Source organism: Nomascus leucogenys, chromosome 9, assembly GCF_006542625.1.
Source record: "Nomascus leucogenys isolate Asia chromosome 9, Asia_NLE_v1, whole genome shotgun sequence".
NCBI lineage: Eukaryota > Metazoa > Chordata > Mammalia > Primates > Hylobatidae > Nomascus > Nomascus leucogenys.
In genome coordinates, this window is record NC_044389.1 from 46,519,328 (window position 1) to 46,540,210 (window position 20,883).

At 39.5% G+C, this 20,883-nt stretch overlaps 1 protein-coding gene across 1 annotated transcript in view; it reads right to left on the reverse strand.

Annotated features, from left to right (window-relative positions):
- The window catches only part of SRP72 (signal recognition particle 72), a 36,619-nt gene extending 16,445 nt beyond the window's left edge, over positions 1-20,174 (reverse strand). The window contains exons 1-11 of the mRNA XM_030818894.1: positions 19,748-20,174; positions 17,734-17,854; positions 15,652-15,775; positions 13,311-13,454; positions 13,117-13,228; positions 9,978-10,009; positions 8,185-8,309; positions 8,039-8,096; positions 3,407-3,538; positions 1,816-1,944; positions 298-370 (exon numbers count right to left, since the gene is read on the reverse strand). Of these exons, the coding sequence (XP_030674754.1) occupies positions 298-370; positions 1,816-1,944; positions 3,407-3,538; positions 8,039-8,096; positions 8,185-8,309; positions 9,978-10,009; positions 13,117-13,228; positions 13,311-13,454; positions 15,652-15,775; positions 17,734-17,854; positions 19,748-20,000 (1,303 nt within the window). The 5' untranslated portion in view covers positions 20,001-20,174. The remainder of the gene's footprint in view (positions 1-297; positions 371-1,815; positions 1,945-3,406; positions 3,539-8,038; positions 8,097-8,184; positions 8,310-9,977; positions 10,010-13,116; positions 13,229-13,310; positions 13,455-15,651; positions 15,776-17,733; positions 17,855-19,747) is intronic.
- Between the last annotated feature and the right edge of the window lie 709 nt (positions 20,175-20,883).

Consider the following 20,883-nt stretch of genomic DNA (forward strand, 5'->3'; position numbering starts at 1 on the left):
TACTCAGGCAATTTGAGTAGTATGTATGGTCTTTTGGAGGAGAGGAATCCTTTACTTCAGAACTTTCAAGGCATAGACTGACAATCATTCTAGTAATTTAGGAATAATCCATGAAAAGGGGCAATTACCTCACTACTAAATCTGTTGGAGATCATACAATCTAGATGCATGTTTGAAACAGTAATTATTATGCTTTACCATTACACAAAAAACTTAAAATCACATAGTTCACAACTGCAGAATCATTCCAAACATGTTTTCGTTAAAATATTTTAATAATGACGAAAACCATAATACCTTGAGAAATTTTCAACTGTGCCATGGTCAGCTTAATTTCAGCTGCATTTTCTGGATGCTGATCTGAAAATTCCTAAATTTTTTTAGTTTGGGGAAAAAAATCACATTTAATTTACACAACTAATTGTATACATTACAATTACCTAGCTACATAAGATTTTAAATCCAGTTTTAAAATATTAAACTTCTGGCTGCAGGTCAAAATCTTAACTTGGGAAAATTTTTATTCAATACTTACTGTTTTTCTTAAAGGTATGCTCTAAAAGTAAGTGCGATAATGTCAAGTTTTCTGTAAGTCACTAACAGAGAAATCCATCATCCCTCAGCCACAGGGCATTGCTTCCAAAACCACCCCCCATTCCAAAATCCAAGGATGCTCACATACTTACATAAAAGTATAGTATTTGCGTATAACCTACACACATCCTCCTATACATTTTAAATCATTGCTAGATTACTTATAATACCTAATACAATGTAAATGCTATGTATATAGTTGTTATATTATCTAGGGAGTAATGATTTTTAAAGTCTGTATATGTTCAGTACAGAGGCAGTCATACATTTCCAACCTCGAAATGTGCTTTTTTTTTCTGAGGCAGAGTCTTGCTCTGTCACCCAGGCTGGAGGGCAGTGGCATGATCTCGGCTCACTGCAACCTCCGCCTGCCAGGTTCAAGTGATTCTCCTGCCTCAGCCTCCCAAGTAGCTGGAATAACAGGAATGCGCCACCATGCCCGGCTAATTTTTTGTATTTTTAGTAGTAGAGATGGGGTTTCACCATGTTGGCCAGGCTGGTCTCAAACTCCTGACCTCAGATGATCCACCTGATTGGGCCTCCCAAAATGCTGGGATTACAGACGTAAGCCACTACGCCTGGTGACCCCCACAAAATGTTTTTAATCCATGGCTGGTTGAATTCTTGGATGCAAAACTCAAGGACACAAAGGGTCAACTATAATAAAGATTACTAAACAGATTTTTTTTTTTTTTTTTTTTGCTGTGGGGAGAGAAAGGGCAGTGTCTCTTCACTGAGTGTCCCTGTTAGGCAATTTTGTCTGTCAGGATGATCCTAATTGTACCTGTCCAACTTTCCAATGTAGTTTATGTTCAAGAAATTTAAATATGCAATATAATAGCTGGTTTGGGTTTATAAAAACAAAGTCAGTATCTCCATAATTGAGGTTCTGGAGTGGAACTCACTGGAGATCAGATTATTGCAAAAGAGGTTAAGTATGTTCTGAAATTATACATGCCTAAACAACCCCCAAACTCAGGTTAAACAGATGTCCAAACAAAACAGCATTCTTCCACATTTATAACAAATATTTACATTATAGAAACTTATATAAAACAAAGCTGTAACCCAAGAGTTAACTAAAATGACACTGAAATTTGTGTCGTGGTACATTTCTGATTAGTTTTCCCATTAAATTTACATACTAGTAGGTTATTACAACACAATGAAAATGAAACAAAGCTGCAAATGCCTGACACCTCATTCAAGTAATTATTTTACCTGAAGCAGCTCTATTGCTTTTGTGTGCTGCTTTTCACGGCAGAGCTGGGCAGCTTGGATTAACACAGGTAAGAGATGCTCGGGACTTTGGGACTGTAAACTGGCAGATATTTTGCGGCATTGTTCGGCCTAGAAGATATCCAACCCCCACAAGAAAAATAAGCTGGTTAATGAAATTAAATACTAAATGACCAGAAAGAAAAGAAACATGGGAAAATCAGCTGAAACAAATATCAACCAAAGAACTGCCCAGGATAAGAGAATCAGTTTACAGTATCTATTCTCAATTTTTTCTTGTAAGAAAATGGTTTCCATTTGTTGAATTTAATCTATGAGCTCTAAGAGTCTTTAGTAAAGGAGAAATTCTAAACATTCACTTGGATGCCAAATTCTAGAACTGTTTAAAAAAATCAAACACATCAAGTATAAGCATTTGCTTCAAAAACAACAAAATGCATATGTACTTTTTGCAACATTATTAAGAATAACTTGACTCAGTTCTAAATAATAAAAACATTACTGCCTCTTGGCCAGGCGCGGTGGCTCATGCGTGTAATCCCAGGACTTTGGGAGGCCGAGGCGGGCAGATCACGAGGTCAGGAGATCAAGACCATCCTGGCTAACATGGTGAAACCCCGTCTCTACTAAAAATACAAAAAAATTAGCCGAGCGTGGTGCTGGGCGCCTGTAGTCCCAGCTGCTGGGGAGGGTGAGGCAGGAGAATGGCATGAACCCGGGAGGCGGAGGTTGCAGTGAGCCTAGATGGCACCACTGCACTCTAGCCTGGGCGACAGAGCGAGACTCTGTCTCAAAAAAAAAAAAAAAAAAAAAAAAAATTACTGCTTCTCTCTCTCCCACGAAAACTTCTGCTCTAAAAGAGTATAAAATTAGAATTAGAATGCTTACTGGAGTTAGAATTGACCTCCTTAACATTTATAACTTGATGTGATTATACACAGCAAAAATGAAAGATGGGTCTTAAATCTATAATCATGGCTAGCATCTTTGATGATTTTACCTTAATTCAGATTAGAAATAAGGTAATGAGAAAGTTATCTCATTTAAAGGTGTGAATACTGTTTTCTTCCCCTTAAAAGGTGTCAACCCTACACCCCTATAAGAAACTGGGCAAATTACTTGTTTAATAAATAAAATCTATGACATATAACATTCTTTCTTTTTTTTTTTCTTTTTGGAGACAGTCTCTCTCTGTTGCCCAGGCTGAAGTGAAGTGGCACAATCTCAGCTCACTGCAAACAATTCTTGTGCCTCAGTCTCCAGAGTAGCTGGGACTACAGGTATACAGCACCATGTAGAGACAAGGTTTCGCCATGTTGCTCAGGGTGGTCTCGAACGCTTGAACTCAGGCAATCCGCCCACTTCAACCTCCCAAAGTGCTAGGATTGCAGGTGTGAGCCATTGTGCCCAGCCAATAATACATATAATATTTTGAGGAAGGAAAAAAAATATATTTATGAGTTGAAGACAAAATACAAACAAAAACTATAAACGGATTAGACTAATATCCCTATTACTCCTGACATACCGTATTACAAAAGGTTTAGCCATGACACCAAAGGTAATTACCCACCTGGTTTGTGTACATAGCAAGTAAAGCTTTGTTAAATTCTATAGCTTGTAGTTGTTTCTTGGAAAGTTTAAACTCTACTCCTTCCGCATTGGTTAATTTCACTTTCTTCTTGGAGTCAAAGACATTTTGGTCCTAACAAAGAAAAGTTTATCCACCATTAACAGAATCTCAGATTTCAACTTATTCCTTTTTTTATTAACTTTATATAAATACAGCAAGAGAGCTTGAATCTATCTACCTGATTGGGGTGCCTAAGCTAATAAGATGCATATAAATTTATCTTGATTCACAGAAGTAATTCAAATCTTTTTGAATCTCTGCAATTCAAATCTACTCGTGTACATATAGTTATCCCAGAATCTACCCCCACTCCTTTTAGAGCCTTCTCAAAGGAGGCTTCCTAGGTATAAAAAGGCTTAACAAGTGAACCTGCTTTAAAGAAATGGAGAATAAGATTTCTGTTTTATTTTTCCACTATTAATTGCTTGTTTTGAGCTTTTTGAAGGAAAAAAAGGGACAGCACAAATTGCAGTGTATTAGGACTACAAAAATACTTAACTTGGCAATTTCTACAAGCTATGCCCTCTAGAATTTAGATGATAAATAAAAAGTAACTCACTCCTCTTCAAAATACAGAAATATCTTGGAGGTATCGGGTTTGGTTCCAAACCACCGTAATAAAGCAAATATTACAATAGAAGGAGTCACACATTTTTTGGTTTCCCAGTGCATATAAAAGCTATGTTTACACTATATTGTTGTCTATCAAATGTGCAACAGTATTACATCTGAAAACAAGTACATACCTTTTTTTTTTTTTTTTTTTGAGACAGAGTCTCACTCTGTCACCCAGGCTGGAGTGCAGTGGCACAGTCTCAGCTCACTACCAGCTCCGCCTCATGGGTTCACGCCATTCTCCTGCCTCAGCCTCCCGAGTAGCTGGGACTACAGGTGCCCGCCACCACGCCTGGCTAATTTTTTTTTTTTTTTTGTATTTTTAGTAGAGATGGGGTTTCACCGTGTTAGCCAGGATGGTCTCGATCTCCTGACCTCGTGATTCGCCCCAACTGGGCCTCCCAAAGTCCTGGGATTACAGGCATGAGCCACTGTGCCCGGCCCAGTACATATCTTTATTTAAAAATACTTCAATGCTAAAAAATACTGATACAGAGATATGAAATGGACACATGCTGTTAAAAAAAAAAATGATACCAACATGGCCAGGCACAGTGTCTCATGCCTGTAATCCCAGCACTTTGGGAGGCAGAGGTGGGTGGATCACCTGAGGCCAGGAGTTCGAGACCAGCCTGGCCAACATGGTGAAACCCCCGTCTCTATAAAAATACAAAAATCAGCTGGGTGTGGTGGCACACGCTAGTCCCAGCTACTCGGGAGGCTGAGGCAGGAGCATTGCTTGAACCCGGGAGGTTGCAGTGAGCCAAGATCCCACCACTGCACTCCAGCCTGGGCAAGACAGCGAGACTCCATCTAAAAAAAAAAAAAAAAAAAAAAAAAGGAGCCAACAGACATGCTCAACAGAGTTGCCACAAACCTTCAAGATGTGAAAAACTTACAAAGTGTAATAAAGTAAAGCACAATAAAATGAGGTATGCCTGTAGTGACTCTCTAAGGCAATCATGAAACCTCAGAAACACATCTGTACCACTTTTGAACCCTTTTTTTTTTTTTTTTTAGCAGAAAATACTCATGTAACATATCTACTGTTTTTCCTTTCCTAAAGCCCCTTCTTCTTAACCAAGCAAAAGCATAAAGAAGCTCAATTTCTAAAATTCCCATGTGGGGGCACAGTGTTATCTGCCCAAAGAAAGTCCTATTAAGAATTATTGAAAGTCACATACATCTCCAAAAAAAGGGAGAAAACTAAGTCACACCGATTGCATCCTGAGAAGCACAAACTGAGCCTCTGAGTATCTACTATGTGCACAATACTCTAGCTTTGTAAAACAATGTATTTACTTGCAAATACATGATACCACTGTGCTTTTTTAAACCAGGTCTTCTACCAGTTTAAAGACTAAAAGGAAGCAAAAAAATCTAAAATAAATTCTACTTTTTCTTACTGTCGAGCTCCAAACCAATTTGAAACTATTTTAATGTACAGCAAGAAACTGCCTTTCATATAAATCAACCCTAAAGAAACTGTATTTTCTAGCTGGTTCTGTCACGTCACTATTTTAATACTTCAGTTAATTGTGCACGTCACTGCCAGACTTTTCTTAAACTTGATTTCCAAGGCCCTGATATAGTTCAATCTAATCTACTTTTTAAACTATCCAGCAAATACATACCCTCTTCTGTTTTCTCACTTTTCCCCTAAAATCATAAATATGTCTTCATATGAACATTTTTTTGTGCTGTTGCTTAACCTTCAAACCATAGTCCTCCTTCAAGGGTCAGCTCAAACTTGCCAAACCAGAGATCCTTCCGTTCACCAAATGTGGTATTAAATATACAGTTATAAAGTATACAAACAAAAACTTTAAACATGAACAATTTTTTTCAACACCAGAATGAGATTTTAAACTATGTGATGATGCTTTGTATTTTTCATTACCTACTGCATCCAGTATTATTTTGAATAAGTCGGAAATACCCATTGACTGAAGAAAGTTGTGTATAAGTTACATTCAGACTGAGATATTTAGTATCTCACATGCTCTCTTCCCCTACAATTATGTATGTCAGATAAAAAGAATTTGTCCTGGCTGGGTGTGGTGGCTCATGCCTATAATCCCAACACTTTGGGAGGCTGAGGCAGGAGGATCACTTGAGATCAGGAGTTTGAGACCAGCCTGCCCAACATGGTGAAACCCCATCTCTACTAAAAATACAAAAATTAGCCAGGTGTGGTGGCACGTGACTGTAGTCCTAGCTACTCGGGTGGCTGAGGCACGAGAATCACTTGAACCCGGGAGGAGGAGCTGCAGTAAGCCGAGATTGTGCCACTGCACTCCAGCCTGGGCAACAGAAAGAGACTCCATCTCGGGGGAAAAAAAAATTTGTCCTGACAAGCATTTCAAAATTCATAAACACAGGCAGGTATATATTTTTGCCAAGATTCAAAGGCTAGTATCAATGTTTGGAAATCTATACCATACCAATGGCCAACAGCAACCTCCCATGATTACTACCCCTTTTAATGCCATTATCTACATCCAAGGATACATTACATTTCTGCCACAGGAGAGAAGTACCACTAAGTAGTAGAAGGGGAAAGCTTTGAAGTCAGAAACTAGAATCTGAATCCAAGTTTTTCCTCTTATGAAGTAGGCTATGACCTTATACAAATTACTTAACTACTTTTAGTCTCAGATTATACTCCTACAGAGATAAGGACTACCACCTAAAAAGATTATTGAGAGGAAGAAATAAGGTGGTACTTGAAAAACCACATGGTATATCAAGATAAATCGTACGTTCAAATGCTACTTTTCTTACTTTCCACTGACTTGGATTTCAAATGTGACCTTGTAATGTTTTTCCAGGCTAGGTGTGGTGGCTCACCCCTGGAATCCCAGCAATTTGGGAGGCTGAGGTAGGAGGATTTCTTGAGCCCAGGAGTTTAAAGACCAGCCTGGGCAACATGGCAAGACTGTCTCTACAAATTTTTTTTTTTTTTTTTTTAATTAACCGGGCACGGTGGTGTGTGCCTGTGGTCCCAGCTACTTGGGAGGATCGCCTGAGGCTACAGTGAGTCATGTCTGCACCACTGCCCTCCACCCTGAGTGACAGTCTCCAAAAAAAAAAAAAAAGAAAGAAAAATAAAGCTTTTTCCATTAGAGTGTTCCTGGCCGGGCAGTGGCTCACGCCTGTAATCCCAGCAGTTTGGGAGGCTGAGGTGGGCGGATCACGAGGTCGGGAGATCGAGACCATGGTGAAACCTCGTCTCTACTAAAAATACAAAACAAAATTAGCTGGGTGTGGTGGCGGGCGCCTGTAGTCCCAGCTACTCGGGAGGGTGAGGCAGGAGAATGGCGTGAACCCGGGAGGCGGAGGTTGCAGTGAGCCAAGATCGTGCCACTGCACTCCAGCCCGGGTGACAGAGCAAGACTTGGTCTCAAAAAAAAACAAAACAAAAAAAAAGAGTGTTCCTAATGGTGGCTAATGACATTAGTACAGTACTCTAAGTTAAGAGTGCTTATATATATATTTGTAATATTTTACATGGGATGGGGTGTGGGGGAGAAGAAAGAGCACCTGTCCATACCCCCTAAAGAAAGAAAACCCGAGAAAAAATTATATAAAGAACACTTTCACATTCAGATTCCATAGATGAAGAAATCATATAAAACATGCATATACTTAAAGTTTAAAAGCCCCAATAATTTATATCTCTTACAAAGAGAGAGTCTCTATACTATTAGACGCTGGGAAAAGGGGAGGATCTTAAAGTCTAGGATCTACTACAAAAAGTTTTATTACTCGAGTATACCTTGCAGCATCATTATCATTAGGAGAGTTAAGTAATACCCTCCATTGTGATTTTGCTACAACTGGACTCTTTTCATCATGTCAAAAAGAACACTTACCCTATCCTAGAACAAAACTAAAACTAGGGTGATGAGCTTTCAGGGTAAAATACATCTATGGAAAGCCACGAATATTCCATACCTTGTTAATGGTAATGATGTTATTTGCAATTACAGCTAGTAATCCCACATCTGTTGGTCTGTGAACAACAAGCAACAGTCAAAATCAAATAAACCTTTAAAAAGAACCCCACCCCCCATAAAAGATACTTCCTTTTAATAACTCACTTTAGTTTTATTATTTGATTGTAAAGTTGCAAAGCCTCCTCTGTTCGACCCTGAAGCTGCAGAATATAAGCCATCTGACCATGAATGATGGCCAATTCTGCCTGTGGGTCTTCCTCAGTCCCATCCTAAGAGAAAGAAATATTTTTCCCATATAAATTTTCCAAACTGATCTACATATTTTCCAAATGACCCAAACATTCAAAAGAGATACAATCCTGAAGACATACAATTTCAGAAATTTTCCCTTAGAGTCAGTTCTTTAGAAACTGCCAGCAAGAGAGAAGCTTAAGTGAAAACAGCGAAAAGACTTCAACTTCTAAGAAGTATCTAAAGTAAAAAAAAAAAAAAAAAAAAAGAAAAGGCAAAAAGATCCTAGAAGAACATGGTAACAAATTTAGGAATACCATTTATTGATCATTATCATCCTCTAAAGCCCACGAATTAAAAAACGTAAGTAAAAAACAAGCATGGAAGTATATCTTTTTATAATGATACCCCTAAATTCTGGAAACATAATTTTCTCATAAAAATCACATTTAAAAATGCTTTTCTCTCTATTCTACCATAACTCTACCTCAAAAACTAGAAAATTCCAATTAACACCGTAGGAAAAAACTTCAAAAGCTGGAACTAATTCTGTACTTTAATCCTATAATTGAACAAATTCTGCAATTAAAGTAGTAGCTCTCTTAACCGATGCTCCAGATTAATCCACATTTCTCCTTTCCTTCTGAACAGGCTGTACAATGAATACTCAAAACTAGGAGACAATACTCCTTTAATGACCCAACACTCCTGCTCTCACCTGGTGAGTATCTGCCGACCAGGAGTCAGATATGTTTGTTTCCAAACCCATTATGCAGTTGTGTTTGATGAGGAAATGATAAAACTTAAAAATATTAAAGAGAAGAACTGTGGGCTGGGCATGGCGGTTCACGCCTGTAATCTCAGTGCTTTAGGAGGCTGAGGTGGGAGGGTCGCTTGAGGCCTGGAGTTTGAGATAAGCCAAACTTGTCAACACAGCGAGACCCCCATCTCTACAAAGAAGAAAATAATTAGCTGGGCATGGTGGTGCTACTCAGGAGGCTGTGGTGAGAGGATTGCTTGAGCCCAGGAGTTTGAGGTTACAGTGACCTATAATCATACCACAGCAATCCAGCCTGGGTGAAACAGCAAGATCCTGTCTCAAAAAAAAAAAAAAAAAAGGAGAGAACTATGAATGTGAAAAGAGACTATTTCTATGTAAATCATAATCATGTTGAATACTCAGAAAGATATGGGAGAGGCAAATTCCTAAAGAAAATTATTGTCTAATTAGTTGTGAGCCAAAAAATGGTAAGAGATTGGTAAAAAACAAACAAAAAAAACATAAGGACTCTATAATGAAAGTGCTTACCAACTGTATTTAAGATATTGTTACACTTAAAAAGAAAAACCAAAAGTGTAAATTGGGAATGTTGAATTATGTCACTACATAAGAAATACACAAGGAACTCCTAGGAGCAGACCAGTCCTCAAAGACCTTAGTCCTACATCCTAAAATGGGGGAATAAATTTACATTATATAAATGTATCATCAAGTGCTTAAGGTTACGTCAAAATTTTTTGTATTGTGATTTCTCATTCTAGTAGACTTCATCAAATAACTGACACAAGAGGGTGGTTTCTAGCTTGATTCCTACTTAATGAATTGCCATCTTCTAAAAAAAGTCAATAAACAGTACAATGAAGCCTCAGTAATTTATCACAGTCAGAAGTGTAAAATTTAGGTTTAACAATGACGGAATACTTACAGTGTCTTCTGATAATGAACGGCGGCAAAGATCTACAGGAGAAAAATTGTTTTAAAAGTAGTATTGCTGGGTAAATCCCATTTCTTTCACTATTTCAAAAAGCAAGATCTAAATTCCTAAGCAGAAGATTCCAAGATAATCGTAGTAACACGCAATTGTGAAATTTACATTAGCATCAAATATACTACATATATATTATCAGTCTCTTGACTTTCCTAGCACTTTTCTTTCATTTGTTGTGTCTATGCTAAAAATATTTGTGAAGTGCATTAAAAAATACAAATGTAGCAAATATTAACTGCAAAAAATCTATTATAGAAAAGTACAAAAATAAATAATCCTACCACCCAGAGATAAACACTACTAGCATTTCAGTTATTTTTTAAATATTTTTTTGTTTTTAAAGTTGGGGGTCTCACTCTGTTGCCCAGGCTGGAGTGCAGTGGCTTAATCATACAGCTCTCTGCAGCCTTGAAATTCTGGGCTCAAGTGATCCTCCCACCTCTGCCTCCCAAACAGCTGGGACTATAGCTGTGAGCCACCATACCTGACTTAGTTTTATGTAAATGCACAGCTGCATTTTAAAATGAAAAGTAAGACACTGTGCATACTATTTTGAAACCTCCTTTCCCCATTCAATATCCTGTGGATATCTTTCTGTTACAATAAACATAGATCTACATTACTGTATCTTTTTTAATGTTATTGGTTATAGTGACTGTAATTACTTTATGATTATGGTAAAACTTAGCCAGTCCTTTAATAGTACAGAACTTCATGCTGTTTCTAAATTTCTGTTCTTATGAATATCCCTTCAATGAATATTCATACAGACAGATACGTAAATTTATCTAATCATCTCCTCAAGCTTCTAGAAGTGAAATTATTGGATCAAAGGGTAGGTAAATTTAAAATCTGCTACACATCACCAAACTGCTCACTGAAAAGTCTGTATTACTCTTACACTCAAACCCACAATATATGAGAATGTTCTTCATTGGGTATGATCAAGAAATTATAATTCTGCCGGGTGCAGTGGCTCACATTTGTAATCCCAGCACTTTGGGAGGTCAAGGTGGGTAGTTCATTTGAGGTCAGGAAATTGTAATTCTTTTTTTTTTTTTTTTTGGAGACAGGGTCTCACTCTGTCACCCAGGCTGGAATACAGTGGTATGATTTCAGCTCACTGGAGCCTCAACCTCCTAGGCCTTCCTAGGCCCTGCTGCCTTAGCCACCGGAGTAGCTGGGAATACAGGTGTGCACCACCACACTCGGCCACATATATATATATATATTTTTTTTTTGTAAAAACGAGGGCTTACTATGTTACCCAGACTGGTCTTGAACTGCTAGGCTCAAGCAATCCTCCTGCCTCGGCCTCCCAAAAGTGCTGGGATTATAGGCGTGAGCCACTGCACTCAGCCAAAAAAAATTATAATTCTTAAACAGATTTTTCTTCTCATGATGCTCTAACCTTTGTTCTTAAATTTTAACTTTCAACATTTAACAGTAAAACTTTGATCTCTTTTTAACCCCTAATACTTAACAGTAAAACAGACTTTGTTTCACCTTTTTTTCCACCCTAGTGATCACTGCAGTACCTACATCACTTTTATAGCTTCCAGGGAAAAATGTATGCACAAGCAAAGTCAAAATGTTTCACATGTTAATACCAGACACAGTTCTCTAATAAATTAATTTTTTTCTTAATTAAAAGCTTCAGCTGGGCACAGTGGCTCATGACTGTAATCCCAGCACTTTAGGAGGCCAAGGCAGGCAGATCACTTGATGACAGGAATTTGAGACTAGCCTGGCCAACATGGCAAAAACCGTCTCTACTGAAAATACAAAAATTAGTTGGGCATTTCTGGCATGCGCCTGTGATCCCAGCTACTTGGGAGGCTGAGGCACGAGAATTGCTTGAACCTGGGAGGCGGAAAGTGAAGTGAGCCAAGTTCTCGCCACTGCATTCCAACCTGGGCGACAGAGCAAGACTCTGTTCCTCCCCTGCCCGACCCCCAACAAAAAAGCTTCAAAGCATGCAAATATTATATACAGAAACATACCAAATGGAGTTAAAACGTGCTTGAGGCTGGGCGTGGTGGCTCATGCCTGTAATCCTAGCACTTTGGGAGGCCGAGGCAGGTGGATCACGAGGTCAGGAGTTCGAGACCAGCCTGGCCAACATGGTGAAACCCTGTCTCTACTAAAAATACAAAAATTAGCTGGGTGTGGTGGTGGGCGCCTGTAATCCCAGCTACTCGGGAGGCTGAGCCAGGAGAATTATTTGAACCTGGGAGGTGGAGGCTGCAGTGAGCCGACATCGTGCCACTGCACTCCAGCCTGGGCAACAGGGCAAGACTCCGTCTCAAAAAAAAAAAAAAAAAGTGCTTGAATGGTGCTATCAATACATAAATGTAGCGTATGTGTGTGTATACAAATAGGCACACCATGTTATTACTTGAATACCTGTTTAACAACAATAATAATGGTAACAAATATTTACTGAAAGCTTATACTATATGCCATGATGCCATGTATTATTGTGAATGGTTGACATTCATTAACTCACTTAATCTACACATAACATTCACAGTAACTTGTTCAAAACCTGCTCCTCAAAATTCAAACGTTAAGGTTCGGTATGGTTGGAAACAGACTAATAGTCTGGCTTAGGGATTAGAAATATAGGCAAGATATGGTCAAAAAGAGAAAGTGCTGGTAATCCCAGCACTTTGAAAGGCCAAGGAGGGTGGATCACTTGAGGCCAGGAGTTCGAGGTCAGCCTGGCCAACATGGTGAAACCCCATTTCTACTAAACATACAAAAATTAGCCGGGTGTGGTGGCACGCACCTATAATCCCAGCTACTCGGGAGGCTGAGGCAGAATTGCTTGAACTCAGGAGACAGAGGTTGCAGTGAGCCAAGATCGTGCCATTGCACTCCAGCCTGGGCGACAGGGTAAGATTCTGTCCTACTCCATAAAAAAAAAAAAAAAGACTACAGGAACTTGGAGAAATTGTCACTGCATCGATAACTTCCATTTAATAATTCCACAGAAGTCACATGCAATTTTAGAAGATACTCTACAAAGTTATATGCGCATTATATTTACAGGTAAGTTTAACAAACTTCCAACCTTCAGCTTTTTGTAGGATTTTCATGGCCTGGTTCAGCTGGCCTTGGCCTATCAGTGCACATGCAGTGTTGTAGCACAGCTCATGTGTGCCTTCTTGGAGGCCCAAGTTCTCCTGTCAGGGGACAAAATACCAGTTAAATACTAAACATGAATAATACTTTATGACTGCATGGGTACACCACAAGGATACTCACTGGAACCACTTTTTCCCAATTGCTTTGAGCTGCAACAACTGCTGAAAGATTTGTTTTCCTCTCCTCATCATAATCATCTTGGGAGTTTCGGACGAGATCTCTATAAACTGCTAAGCATTCATCATAGCGTTCCAAACGGTATAACTGAATAATAAATAGCAAGTAAAAAATCAGAGACAAATATGGTGTTATGTCTTTAATATCATGCAAACCTTTTTTGGAACCACTAAGTAGGATTCCTAGTTCGGCATAACGTGAACAATCAACTGTTCATGTTTTATAATTTTTAAATAGTTCCATGTACTAATCATACTTTCAAATAAATTACTTTTCGAAAATATTTTTAAAATGAATTTTCACTATATGGTGGTTCTGTAGGCAGGATTCAGTTGAGAAAAGTCATTTTCTTTCTTCCTTTTTTTTTTTGAGACGGAGTTTTGCTCTTGTTGCCTAGACTGGAGTGCAATGGTGTGATCTTGAGTCACTGCAACCTCCACCTCCCAGGTTCAAGAGATTCTCCTGCCTCAGCCTCCCGAGTAGCTGGGATTACAGACGTGTGCCACCATGCCTGGCTAATTTTGTATTTTTAGTAGAGATGGGGTTTCTCCATGGTCAGGCTGGTCTCGAACTCCCAACCTCAAGGGATCCACCCGCCTCGGCCTCCCAAAGTGCTGGGATTACAGGCGTAAGCCACCGCACCCGAACCAGAAAAGTGATTTTTTTTTTTTTTGAGATGGAGTCTTGCTCTGTCACCCAGGCTGGAGTGCAGTGGCGCGATCTCGGCTCACTGCAAGCTCCGCCTCCCAGGTGCATGCCATTCTCCTGCCTCAGCCTCCCGAGTAGCTGGGACTACAGGCGCCTGCCACCACGCCCGGCTAATTTTTTGTATTTTTTAGTAGAGACGGGGTTTCACCATGTTAGCTAGGATGGTCTCGATCTCCTGACCTCATGATCCGCCCGCCTTGGCCTCCCCAAGTGCGAAAAGTGATTTTCTTTACCTTTCTTCTTGAAGTTAGTAAAGTGCCTAAATAGGTTGTGAAAGAACACTTTTCTATAGGTCTAGGTAACCCTGTTACTTAGATCTAAAATTACAATGAAAATATTTTTCCACAACACAAAATGATTACTAAAATAGGAACAAAATTAAATGTTAAGAAAAATACTTAATGTTTCCTAGGAGTTCCCTATAATATTCATTGTATCTTTCTCAGAAACCAGCTATCACACAAGTGAGTCTCAAGCAGACACAATAGAATTCCTACTGATTTCATTCAAGTTGTGCTCAAAGAATAACAACTGCCACTCTAGGTCAATTAGTCCATTATGCATGACACAGGTTGATGTCCTTAACCTCAAAATGCTAGAATTTACCCTAAAGTTATCCAGTTTACCTTAAAAGTTTTTTATAGACCTACAATCCATGAATTTGTCCAAATTTTTCTTCAATTCATTTGTATTATTAAATCCATACTACCTCCTGAGGACAATACATTCAACACAACATTATTTGCCCTAAATCGACATTTAAAAGTCTTTCAGAGGAGGCCAGGTATGGTGGCTTACACCCGTAATCCCAGTACTTTGAGAGGTCAAGGCAGGCAAATCACTTGAGGCCAGGAGTTTGAGACAAGCCTCGGCAACATGGCATAACCCTGTCTCTACTAAAAAACAAAAAAATTAGCTGGGCGAGTTGGTGCATGCCTGTAATCACAGCTACTTGGGAGGCTGAGGCAGGAGAATCGCTTGAACCTGGAAGTCAGAGACTGCAGTGAGCCGAGATAGTGCCACTGCACTCCAGCCTGGGCAACAGAACGAGACTCCATTTAAAAAAAAAGAAAAAACTTTAAGAGGGTTTTGCTAGCTATAATATACACATTTCTGTCCTCTTGTCATTAACAGCCCTATTTTACATTAGGCTTAATTTTATGTCTCAAAATACTTTAAAATATTTTCACGATTTCATGGGCTAGAATCATCTAAATTCTTATCTATCATGATATCCTTAGAGTAAAATATCAGTGAAATAGTACTTCAAATCTGTTTAAGTATACAAGCTCAATGTGCTTCATCTTTCTAACTCAAAAGTCAAAATTAAATAGATTAGTTTATTTTCTTTGATTTTCTAATTACCTGAGGAAGTCATTTGTTCATAGCACATTATATATGCAACTGTTTGTATGAAGATCAAGAAGAGGAATTATGTTCAAACCTCAAGGACTGGTTTGGTGGCCAGTTTTGTGGAGCATCAAGATGGGCTGGGTTTCCTCAACCCTGCTCCTTGCTAGAGGTAGTCATGCTCACTCAGTATCACTGTCAACATGTATTTAAAAGGAGTAATTACCACTTGTCCATAAAGCTCCTTCAGTTTGTCTGTCTGCTGGTTGGCACTTTCTATTGTCTTCAAGGCATTCTCAATTCTGTTCAGCCTGTACTCGCAATATGCCTTTTCAAAGGAGAGAGAGTTACTGAAGAAGGAAAAAAACCAGTATCTGATTATTACCTAACAATGCAATGCACCCATTATATACAACACCACTCTAAGCCTGGATATAGTCCTGATAACAGATGAGAAAACTGACAAAGGTTAGAGACTTGTCTAAATATCAGATAGCCTGTAAATGTATATCAATCAAACATATAATTAAGCATATATCAATTTCCCTAGCCTCTCTTTCATGGATATTGTTATTAAAATTATTGGCCTTTTGAAATAAACATTTAAGAAGGAAATCATTAATCTGCTAAATAAGTAATTGTCTTAGATACAAAGATAATCTGAAGGCTGTTAAATGGGTTGTTTTTAGAAGTTTCTTAAATTCATTAACAAAACAATAAGCCATATAATGCTTCTTTAAACTTGTTTAAGAAACAAATGATTAGCAAAGAAACAGTAACTAGAAATCTTAAAAGAAGTACCTGTAATCAAAAACAACTGGTAAACACTACTAACATACACACACTTAAAAATTCATCTACATTAATGTGATATCTCATTGTTGATGTTTCAACCATAATCCACGAGGAAAAATATTTATCAAAGCAAAGGCTAATGTCCTTTATTTACTTACCTAACAAAAAATTTATTTTTGAGCCAGGTGTGGTGGCTCATGCCTATAATCCCAGCACTTTGGGAAGCCAAGGCGGGCAGATCACTTGAGGTGAGGAGTTCGAGACCAGCCTGGCCAACACAGCAAAACCCTGTCTCTACTAAAATTACAAAAATTAGCTGGGCGTGGTGGTGCACATCTGTAATCACAGCTACTTGGGAGGCTGAGGCAGGAGAATCACTTGAACCCGGAAGGTGGAGGTTCCACCAGCCTGGGCGACAGAGCAAGACTCCTCCAAAAAAAAGAAAAAAAAAAAATTATACTTTTATCCAAGACTCATTGACAAAATGTTTTTGAAAATGTCTCTTTTCTCAAAAAATAGCCCAAAATCAAGAAACTGAATTTTAGCAAACATATTTAATAGGAGAAAAGCAGCATCACCTCTATTTCCCTTTTATTTTTAATAAAGTTTACAATTAACTTTTAATCTCTAACACATTTATATGCCTCAAATATAAAAAGAAAAAAAAATACACTAAGAGGCTTTATTCCCACTGCTACTCAAATCTAACCTGTTCCTATTACCTCCTACAAATGACTTTTTTTTTTTTTGAGACGGAGTATCCCCTGTCACCCAGGCTGGAGTGCAATGGCGCGATCTCAGCTCGCTGCAGCCTCCGCCTCCTGGGTTCAAGCGATTCTCCTGCCTCAGCCTCCCAAGTAACTGGGAATATAGGTGCACACCACCATACCCAGCTAATTTTTTGTATCTTCAGTAGAGACGGGGTTTCACCATATTGGCCGGTCTGGTCTCAAACCCCTGACCTCGTGATCCGCCCTCTTAGGCCTCCCACAAATGACTATTTATTCATTGTTTTTCTTTATACTGTTTTGCAAATACAGGCAAATGCATATATAAATTTTTATATCCTCTTCCTCTTGTAAAAGGAAGTATAATATATATTGTTCTGCACCTTATAAACCAGTATCCCATTAATATGCTTCAAACTTAATTTCAACACATATTTTTTTGGAGCCTAGGTATAACAGTAAAGAAACTTCGACTGAGTTATTCTCCCTACACATCCTCCAAGGACTCATAATTATGCCCCACGACTCTCTATGGTTCACCTCCTTAGTGGTTCAAAGGAAACATAGTGGTAACAAAAAAAAGGCTCTCTAAGGCTGAAAAAAACAGAAGTTACTAGTATTCCTTCCAGTTTCAGAAACATTATTGACAAGCAAAAGGGAAAAAAAAAAAGGAATGAAAAAACGTCAATAAAAATCAGCAAATAGTTGGGAAAAAAACATGGAAGAGATTATAGCCATAGTAAGTGTTTCTAATAACGGTATAAGCAACTAACTGAATCACTTACTTGGCTAACACTTTGGTGTGAGTATTGATGACATTCAAAGCTTCCTTGAAACTTGCATTCTGGATAAGGCATACCACTTTACAATGCAGGGCAGTTACGTCATCTTTGTTGATCTGTAGTACTAGAGAACAATTTTAGGAAAAGTCATTTTTAAATCCATTTCCTTTTCACATTTTTACTAAATTTTCCCACCCTGTCTCTCTGAAAGCTAAATTTCTAATTTTACTGCAACAGAAATAATTGGTCAGAACAACTGGAAGAAACAGCAACAAAACAAAACAAACCCAGGAAACAACTAATCTTCGCTTTTAACTTAAGAAATGACAATAAGGAGAGTTATAGATTAAATTTTCAATGACAAAAGATTCCCAATATACATGTACCAAAAAAGTGCGGTGAAATGAAGAAAGAAGCAATTTCTCCAGATACTTCATCTTGAAATGCACGCTACATTCTACATAGTTCATTACTCCACAGGGAAAAAGTTCAGGTAGAATTTGGAAGCAAATGACCTAGGTTTGGTACAAGCTTGCCACTAAATGCTTTGAGGTCTTGGGCATATCACTTAACAGCCAAATCTCAGTTTTCTGAGCTACAAAATGATTAGAAAAGCATTACCTATTTAATAAGGTTACTGACAACATGAAATGAGAATATTTTGGAAAAATTTTATAAAGTATAATACAAAGGCAATTTATCTTGCTGGCAACGTTTCCAAAAATCATTAAAATTTTCCCTTTTCAACTAAGATGACCAAAGTATAGGGAAGAACTCAGGTGGCAAGTTTCAAAGCTAACAACTGTTCGGTGTTAAAATGACCAGGATCATAGTTACTCTTGCTCCTGTGCAACTACAGAAGTCCAATTCTCAAAGAATCACAAGAATTTCTACCAATTAAGAAAACATACTGGTAAACAAGTTAACAATCTTTGCTGATTAAAGAATTCCTGCAAAATACTACACTAAGTATATAGTACTGGTTGGAAGGCTAGTTAATTCAAACAAATTTAGGGATCAAATAATTCTAATTCGTAGCTATTTTCCTCAACGTCTGAAATCACCAAAAGTGCACTGTGGGCAAAATAACTACTTTTCACGTTAACCCAGGACTAGAGTGTTGAAAATTATTTAGACAGCTTTGTATGTTATGACACACCTTTTAGGTTAATACTACTCTGAACAGCTAAGCCCTGCCTTGGTAATTACATTTCCAAATCTAACATGCACAGGCTGTATCTTCAGTAAAGAACTGCGCACCACCGAGAACATTAAGTAGCATGGCCATATTCCAGGTATGTAGTAAGGAACAAAGAATATGACGAATTAAACCTCACACCAAAGGCGGTAAAACCCGAAATTATCCCTTACAGTGCAAAAATACAGGCCAAACTTTTCTTCCGACATTATTTCAAGTGTTGGTGCTTCCACACACATATTTCCTAACTTAAAGACACTGAAGAGATCCCATCTGTGGGAATGACAGGCCTGACATCCAGACCCAGCCCTTTCCTCTCGCCCTGTAGAATCCGTACAGCTTCCACCTAGTCAGCACCAGCCTCTAAACTACGTGTCCCAAGCAGGTTCCTCCCCTTTTAGCGGCCAAAGAGAACAAGCTCCCTCAGCAATACAGTTCTGATCATTGCGCTCAAGATGAAGAAGAAAAGGAGGCACTTTGGAATATTTGTGAAATAAAGCAGCAAAGAAAGAGTCAAATAAGAAAACAGTTTGAAATGGACTCCGGGAGCTGCGGTCTCTTTAAAACCTTCCCTCGCGGGTTAGAGAGAAGTACACGTGGCTCTAAGCAACCAGGGACCCCAGGCTGGCCTGGTGAGGCCGAGGGGTGAGACCTGCGTCTGCCGGGCGCTCGGGCCCGAGCCGGGCGGATAATGAGCGGGGGGGGGTTTCGGGGGTCTCCCCTTCCCGTGCCTCTCGCGCGAGGTGGTCTCGCGCGCCGGAAACAGGCCGCATCCTCCCGCCGGCCTGGGCCCGCCCCAGTGCCCACCCCGACACTTACTCTTATTGACGGTCTTGAGAGCGCGCGTGAAGTCGCCGTTCTGGCCATACCGGTTCACTTCACTCCACAGCGCAGGTACTGACACCCCCCCGCTGCCGCCGCTCGCCATCTTGGAGGAGACGAGGGGCGGGGCGGGGCGACCTCTGCCCCGGAAGAGGATCTCCGAGGCAGCCAAGAGCAGGAGGAAGTCGGTGATTGCTAAGCGTCGCCGGGTTGGGAGCGTCTTCATCCCTGAGGCAGCATTAGAGACCATAATCTTTTGCTCTCGTGACAAGAAATTTGTACGGATAGAGTTGATACACCTCACTTGACGTTGGCCTGGAGAAAAGAGGCGTCGGACGCTTGGACGGGGTTGGGAAACGGTCACCAGTTTCGGCTCAAAGCAGCCTGTTTCCAGGAGACCGCCATGGTCAAGGCAGCGTCCAGGGTGGTAAATAAGAGACTACCAACTAGAAACCGTAGGGAGTCATTTGAAGGAGAAATAGGCACGGCTCATCGGTGGTTGAGGGAAAGGGATCTTGAAAGATGATTAGGAGAACTTGGGTTCTGGGGAAAGTGCGGGAGGACATTCTGGCAGAGAAGCAAACGTGAGGAAAGATAAGAAGGAAAGAATCTCCCATTACAAAGGATTTGGTGAAACTCTTTGTCCTTTTCGCTCCCTTCGGGAGCAGTCCGCAATAAGCTGGAAGGGTAATGGGGTGAAAATGCCCGGGGTCAGTTCCCTGGCTCTGCGACTCACTAGATGTCTGACAATAAACAAGTTACTTAGCTTCTGGGAGTCTGTTTTCCCGATTGTGAAATGGGGATACTATATTTGTTCTAGAGATATAAAATATTAGGGTTTGCTTACGACCTTAGTATCAAGACGTGTTCAAATGTACGAAGGGAATTGATATCTGTTGATGTGATTTTTTTTTTTTTTTTTTTTTTTTTAGGAGACGGGGATCTTTGCCGTGTTGCCCAAGCTGGTCTGGAACTCCTGGGCTCAAGCAATCCTCCCACCACAGCCTCCCCAAGTGCTGGGATTACAGGCATGAGCCACCACACCAAGACGATGTGAGTGATTCACTTGATGTGAATGTTGTATTTTATTGAATGGCCTGCTCTTCAGACTCATATCTTGTCATGACCTTTAC